We start from the raw sequence: 7,575 nt of genomic DNA on the forward strand, positions 1-7,575 counted from the left end.
GGGTAAGATGAATTAGAGATTTTATTACTTAAGTGAGAAATTTCCAAAGATCAGTGCCACAAAAGGGAAAGAGGAAATTTTTATGGTCCCTCACATCAGAGAGGTTCTGCAGGATGGAAGCTTTGAAAGATGCCTCAGTGTATCAGAATTAAAAGTATGGCTCGCCTTCAAATGGCTTCTTGGAAAATTTCTGGGTAACTACTGGTCTCCAAATACAAAAGTGAATTTCAAAAATTTGCTCGATGCGAAGAAATATTTTAGTTCGCTAAAACTTAATTCCTTACATTCGTATTCAGACTTCTTTCCCGAAAACCTTTGCGCGGTGAGTGACGAGCAGGGGGGATAATTTCATCAATGGAAAATCGCAACCAAAGTTTCCGGATCGGACGTATGTCGGAATTGTACTGATGGATGTTGAACTGGGACATTCTGGACAAAGTGTACGAAAGAAAATCATTCCCAAAACATTTTTAAATTACACACCTTATGTTTCTTTGTTTGTTTTTTACATATTGTACTGTATAATTTTGACTATGCATATAAAGTGTATTGGGTTTAAGCTGCAACGGTGATAAAAATGAAATTTTAACTAGTCTCACGTGTTTTATAATGCAATTGTCTTAATTAACTTGTACTGATATTATCAGTAGTCTTATTGCGAAAAACTCCACCTTAGAAAACAGAAAATATTTGAAATCAGTGCGCAAAACTGGTTTAGAAATGTGTTTACGTCTTGGATGAAAAAAAAGTTTCTCTTCGTTGACTAGAGTAATTTTTAGACCGCATCTGCCTCCTGCTTCTTGGAAGAAAATATTTATTTTAATTTCTAATTTCCCTAAGACAGCAATATGAATCTATGTATATTGTATAAGAAGTGGGTGTTGTAACACCAACTGACTTAGCAGATGTATAAGGATTCTATTCTCAAGTTATTTTAAATTCTTCAAGAAGTAATTTCATATTCAAATTTGCTTTAATCAGTAGCCAATTATAATCCGATCAGTACCGAATCCATTACGTTGATATATTTATCAATGTAATTGATGAAGGGATATCTGTTCAAGTGAGGCGTTCGTCTTCCCAGAGAAATAAGCATTTTTCACTATTTTCCCATGTCATTGTCCAAAATTTTATCCAATACATATTACGAAAATAATGGGGTCACTGTTTAAAGAAGCAATGCAGGATCATCTAGACAAGGCTGCAATTATACTTCAGAAACATCGTGGGTTTGTGAAGGAAAATCTTGTCTAACCTTGATCGGATGCTACGATGTGGACCCAAAAAAAAAGAAACGGATGCAAAAAATTATTTTGTATCATATACCTGGATTTCAGGAAAGCTTTTGTCATTGTTGCACAAAGAAGATTGCTGTACAAGTTGCACCATTGCGGTATTAAGAGAAAGTTGCTGCTATGGATAAAGGGATGGTTGAATGGAAGAAAACAGAGAGTGATAATCAATGGACGCTGCTCTTCGTAGGCAAATGTTATTAGTGGAGTCTCTCAGGGTTCGATGTTATGCTCATTGTTGTTTTATGTATTTATCAACGTAATTGATGAAGGCTTATCAGAATTAATGTTCAAGTTTGCAAATGATACAAAGGTTTCCAGGTTATTAATGGAAATAATGACAGTATGCTACTGCAACAGAATATAGAAAAGTTAGGCAGATAGGCTGAGAAATGGCAATTGAAGTTTAATATTGAGAAATGTAAAGTACTGAATATGAGTAGTAGTAACCCTAGAGTAACGTACCGACTGTGTGGCGCTACACATAGGGTAGTGGAAAATGAAAAAGTCTTGGGGGTAATTGTGCCGTCAGGTATGAAGTTCTCTGAGTAGTGCAGACAGGCTGTCAGGCCAGCTCATGGGGTTTGTTAAGGATATACAGGGATTTTTCTATCAGGGAGGAGGTGACTGTAGCATTGTATATGGCAGTGGTTAGATCACATTTTGAGTACTGTATATAGGTCTGGAGGCCTCATTTTAGGAAGAATGTAGAGCTGATGGAACGAGTACAGAGAAGGGCAAAAAGATTTGCGAGGGAAAGAAGGGGTGGTCTTAGCAAGAACGGGTTCAGTTCTGCAAATTGCAGCGTCTGCGAGGTGATCTGATTGAGCGAGGTGCTCAATCAGATCACCTGCGAGGTGATCTGATTGAGGTGTTTAAGGCTTTGAATGGATTGAACAAGCTCAATGCTGATGGGATTCTTCCCCTTGTTCAGACTAGGGGGATGTAAGTTCAAACTGAGGAAAGACGGTTGCAGAATTGATCTGTGGGAGTTTGCCATTAGCCAGCAGGTGATTGATTGTTAGAACAAACTTCCATCAATTATTGTAGAAGTTGAATGCCTAAGAAAATTCTTGGAACAACTGAACAAACTATTGGAGGGAATGAATAGGTGAAATGGGAAGTGTTTTTTTTTTTTTTTTGGCTGATGCTGTATAAGCTTGTTTCTTGCATTGTATGCCCCTGCTAAGTTACCTTCCCACCAATGATACATATTGTTCCAATGGGGTCAAAAGGCATTCGTCTAGGACGATATCAAATGCCTTACATTTTTTAAATACATTTTATCAATATTATTCTTAAAACAGGTCAAGTTCTTTTGGGGGTTCCTAATTATTACTTAGATATTATTACACTTTAACAAGTCCATGCTTATTTCAGATATAATTTCTTTCCTGTCTGTAATCTTTTATAGACAGGAAATAAATCTAACCACAATTGGATTTATTAACTTTCTCCTACCACACAGGTTAAACTTACAGCTCTGCAATTACATATTTCAGACTTGGTAAACTATCTTTTTAAACTGGAAAGACTTTGTGCACCGAATCTCCAATCTGCTGGGACTTTACCTACTCCTGAATGGATTTTCGCTATCAGCATCTGCTGCCTTTTTCAAATTTCAGTACTTTCTCTTCTGATTTATTTACAGTATTTTCAGGGAGAACACAATCCTTTCGTTCCCGATACCTGTTATCTGGACCAATGTTACTCAGCTATTCTCAGACCAAAGAATGTTCACGTATGAATATTAATGGGAGAAAATTAAAAGTAGAAAATTTTTCTTCTGTTGTAATCGTTCTACATTTTTTTACTCAGAAAACTATATGGCATGATTCCATTGTACAATAACATTTGGTTAACCGTGAGTTAAATTTGCTCTATGTATATTGTGTCTAAATTGCGTGTGTCCTGTGGTCAATTTTCTGTTTAACTGGACGAAAAACCCGAGTTTCCGGTAAAAAAAAAAACCCATACTACCCTCATCTGAGACCGACTAACTCAGTCAAGTTGTGAAAAAGGCCCATAAAAATTCCCCACGTCATCGATGGGACTCAGGTCTTTTCCACCCGATATGTGAGGATGGAGATTCCACCAACTCTGGTGGAACTCTGTTAGAACTACCTTGCCGGTGGTTCTAACACATCTAGTATCATGTATGACCGTATGACACGTGATAAAGATATTGGATAAAAGTTTCTTTCTCTCTTTAACGCACAACGAGTCTATTTTTCAACCCGCGTAAGCACCTTCAACACTTAATATTGCTAAAGCATTAAAATATAATGACATATTTTTCTCTGACGTTTAAAACAAAGGTTTCGTTAGTTGGCTAGACCTTGTTTTCAACTGAATCTTTTGAATACCGCAGTAAATCCATGTCGCAAAATAACAAGGATTGATGTAAAAGACAAGATAACCTAGAGAATTTATTTTACCACAACTCAGCTCTAACTGTACTTTATCGACAGCGACAGTGCAGTTGATCCGTTATAAATATTTTGCCATTTATAATAATAATTGTAACTTGACGAACACTTTTTTCTAATAATCATGGCCTGAATATATAATAGTTTACAATCTATACAAAATAGCTTAGGCGTGTCCCGAAAAAATAAACCACTTTATCAATACGAATAATTATAATTCTTAATAGGCCATCAAGAAGGAAAAACACATGTGATATGGTTTATGAGAATTTTTGCCGGTATATAATTAAAACATATCTTTTATTTTTTTTCCTTGTCTTTCGTCTCTGCTCCTAGAGTTTTTTTGTAAATAAGGAGCCATCATAAATGTAGGGAAATACCCGAATTCTTTCACACGGACACGCCCAGATACACCTGCTCTGTTCAAAAGTCTTCTCACGATATTCATGGACAACGTAAAGGTTAAGTAGCAGCATTTCAGCTCCAGCTAAAGGTGAGGTCATTTAAAATAGAGTAAATAACTTAGGGAGAGGTGTTTAAAAATCTAAAGCAGTTCACCTTCGCATACCATTGAGTTGATTTACTAGTTAGAAGGTGAGACACCAGTGGTGTCTTACTTGGCAAAGTCGGAGGACAAGGTCCTCTAAAGGAATCCTTCTCGAGTATATAAGGAGACATGTAAGGATTCTAATTCTACCTTCAGTTCTGCAACTGCCAGCTCAAGACGCTACAATGATCGCTAAGGTAAGTTGAAGACTGTTTTGTGGCTAATAATGCCCTTTATTTTCTTCTAATTTAAATTTTAAACTTTTTCAACTTTAAATTTTGTTTCCGAGACATGATTCTGAAGTTGTCAGAAGACCTATTGTCTTGTAGTTCAACTTTAGATTTTGCCTCGTGGTCTGCCTTAGATTATAAACAAAAATTAAAAAAAAAAAAAATTAGATCCGGATTTTCCATAAAAATAACTCGATAATTTTATCTATTAATAATCTATTATAATTAAAGCAATGCTTGAAAGAATAATTTTCAAAATTTGTATAAGTACGCTCTGTTATTATGTAAAAATTTGCAAAAAACTTTAGCATAAATGTGACTCACACACATACATATACACTCTATTGCCAGAAAGGAAATCTTTATTCAATGTCTAGTAAGGCCACCTTTTTCGCGAATTACAGCCCGTAACACGTCGTGCACAGATTCTGTTAGGTGTATGAGGGAGTCTAACTTCAGATTTGACCATTCTTTCATCAAGATATTTGTCAGCTGCAGTGTTGTGGTCGTAGAGAACTGCGATGACGAACTGCCCTTTCCAACCTGTCCCAGACATTCTCAATTGAGTTCATATCTGGAGAATGTCTGCCAGGGTTAGAAATATTGGGAATGTTCCCTCCCCCAAAAATTTAGATACAATTTTTTGCACGGTGGACAGTTGTATTGTTCGTGTTTTGAAAAAAATCCATCGCTATCCGAGCAAAAATTAAGCACTGCAGGGTGAAGTTGGTCCAAATAAGACAGAAAGATATTCATTGCAGGAACACGACCTTCTAACAGTATGAGCGGACTTACCAACAGAACGTGCCCCATACTTTGATACCACCTCCAGCCGTTTTAGTGGTGAACAGAGACATTCTGGATGCGAGGCTTTATGAGGACCATGCCACATTTTAGGCTACCACATTTTAGGTGCAGAGATAAAAATGTAAATCGAGACTTGTCAGACCAGATGGTCTTTTCCACCGTTTCACTGTCCAGTCATAAAGTTGATGGCATTATTCCAGTATAAGCTATTAAAAATAAGATATTTTATTCACGAGCGTTCCAGTTCTTAACATTTTCCATTTAAACCCTTGGAACAAAGCCAGCATGCATTTGTATAAATAATTCATGATAATCAGAATTTAAATTGCGTCCTTAGAAACTTAAGTTGAACACAATATTCCCTACAGTCGGCGACAATAACCTGTACAGAATACAATCAACTTGATTATTAACCATATGTTGCTATCAGATGTTATTCTTCATGGAAAATTTCTGATGTCAATAATCGATAACCTTTGTTTTCCTTCTTTTAGATTGTCATCTTCTGCTTCTCTCTGGCAATTGCCAACGGCCTTGCCCACCTCGGTGGTGCTAGCGTCAGCTCTCGCCAACAAGACGTAAGTTACATCTGGTTATTTACAGTAGCAAATAGAATTAAGAATTAATATTTCATATTGATCTTTTAAGCTGTCCATAAGTTGGATTGGGATTTCGGGTTGTGAGAAGGATTGGTGTGCATCGTATTGGCAAACTACAACTCGTAGCATTGTTTTTTTTGTTTTGTTTTTTTTAAACCTGAACATTCACGGGTTTAAATTATTATTATTTTTTTAAATATTTTGTACTGTATTTCCGATACCGTCAAAGACAACTTTATGGTTCATATCTTTAAAGTAAATTAATTCGTCCCATTAATGGACACTTATTTGTGGTTTGAATACCACATGTTTTCGAAAGGGAGAACCTTTTGACTCCAATCAAAACCAACTAACTCTGAAATCATAAAAAAAAATCTTAGTAAAGGTTCCTACAGACCCGGAGGGAAGTACTTTACTTTTATTTGGACACAGAAATCAAGTTCAGGGCTTTCCCCCCTTTTTTGACAATTACATAACCCAGTCTTGTTATGACCTAGTTAAATTATTACTACATTAATATCAAATGTCCGAAAAAAAGTTTATCAATACCGCATTAATTAAACATTTGTTTTCTCTGCAGGACTTCGGCAACTACGGCTTCAACTATCAGATTGCTGACGGTCTGGGAGCCACCAACGGACGCTCTGAAGTAGGAGACGGACATGTCCAGAAGGGAACCTACACCCTCACTGACATCGATGGCCGTGCCCGTCGTGTGGACTACGTAGCCGATGGCGCTGGTTTCCGTGCTACCATCAAGACCAACGAACCAGGCACCGCTCACAGTGCACCCGCTGCCGCCTACGTCGCCTCTCCCTACGCTGGACCCGTTGCTCCAGTTGCAGTTGGTTCTCCTGCTGTAGCAAAGGTCGCAGTCGCCGCCCCCGTAGCAGTCGCCGCTCCCGTAGCCTATGGAGCGGGTGCATTAGGATATGGAGCCGGCTGGGGTTATGGTGGTGCATTGGCCCATGGAGCCGGCTGGGGTTATGGAGCTGGACTGGCCCATGGAGCCGGCTGGGGTTATGGAGCAGGACTCGGATATGGCTTACACCATTAAACTCCCTCGACCGTTCACCTTCATAACTTAATGGTAAATGATGACTCTTATCTGAATGTTTGCATTACTTTGTTTATTATTTGGATTCTGGTTTTGCATTTCAGTATTAATGAAAACATTTTGATTTTATTATATATTTTTTTAATTTGTCTTTCACAGATTCAACATCTTTGCGACAAGTAGGACTGTATATTTCCCCGTTCCCCTTTGTACACCATCGATCCCTCCGTGAAATCCACTTGAAATGTTTGTGACCACTGGCTTGTCTGGAAGATATCTGGGCGACGAAAGCTGCTGGTGTTGCTGCTGCTGTTCTGTCAAAAATATTTGCATATTTATGTTGCCAAAAAAGCTGTGGGATGCGTGTTTATGTGTTGCATAAACTTAATAAAATTCGAAAGAAAAGTTTTTTGTGTTAGTGTTATTTGTACGGCTGGCAGATGATATTGGTGTGTGTGAGATGGCTCAGGATTAAAACGACAAGATATATGATACATAACTACTTTTTTCATAAATACATATACCTTTACAAGAATCTAATATACAACCTGAATGAATACAAAGTATAACAGAAATAAACAATAGTATTGATGAACTTGGTAAACCCTCTTTTA

General features: G+C 37.4%; 1 protein-coding gene across 2 annotated transcripts; it reads left to right on the forward strand.

The window, feature by feature from the left end:
- Nucleotides 1-4,392: 4,392 nt before the first annotated feature.
- Nucleotides 4,393-7,369, forward strand: LOC150089943 (adult-specific rigid cuticular protein 15.7-like). 2 transcript variants are annotated; one of them, XM_090368914.1, is made up of 5 exons: nucleotides 4,393-4,465; nucleotides 5,800-5,883; nucleotides 6,485-6,866; nucleotides 6,903-6,994; nucleotides 7,121-7,369. In XM_090368914.1, the coding sequence occupies exons 1-4, from the start codon at nucleotides 4,454-4,456 to the stop codon at nucleotides 6,959-6,961; spliced, it is 537 nt and encodes a 178-aa protein (XP_090225040.1). In that variant the 5' UTR covers nucleotides 4,393-4,453; the 3' UTR covers nucleotides 6,962-6,994; nucleotides 7,121-7,369. The 2 variants fall into 2 exon arrangements, with proteins under 2 accessions (XP_090225040.1, XP_090225039.1); XM_090368913.1 differs by having other exon boundaries at nucleotides 6,485-6,994.
- The last annotated feature ends 206 nt before the right edge of the window (nucleotides 7,370-7,575 follow it).

The sequence above is a fragment of the Mastigoproctus giganteus genome, chromosome 2 (genome assembly GCF_048544385.1).
Source record: "Mastigoproctus giganteus isolate SK-2022 chromosome 2, ASM4854438v1, whole genome shotgun sequence".
In the NCBI taxonomy this organism is placed as follows: domain Eukaryota; kingdom Metazoa; phylum Arthropoda; class Arachnida; order Uropygi; family Thelyphonidae; genus Mastigoproctus; species Mastigoproctus giganteus.

Excerpts from the sequence above, each read along its gene's own strand:
- LOC150089943 (XM_090368913.1), top strand. Across the intron at positions 5,884-6,484 it reads TCAGCTCTCGCCAACAAGAC|GACTTCGGCAACTACGGCTT; the intron begins GTAAGTTACATC and ends TTTTCTCTGCAG.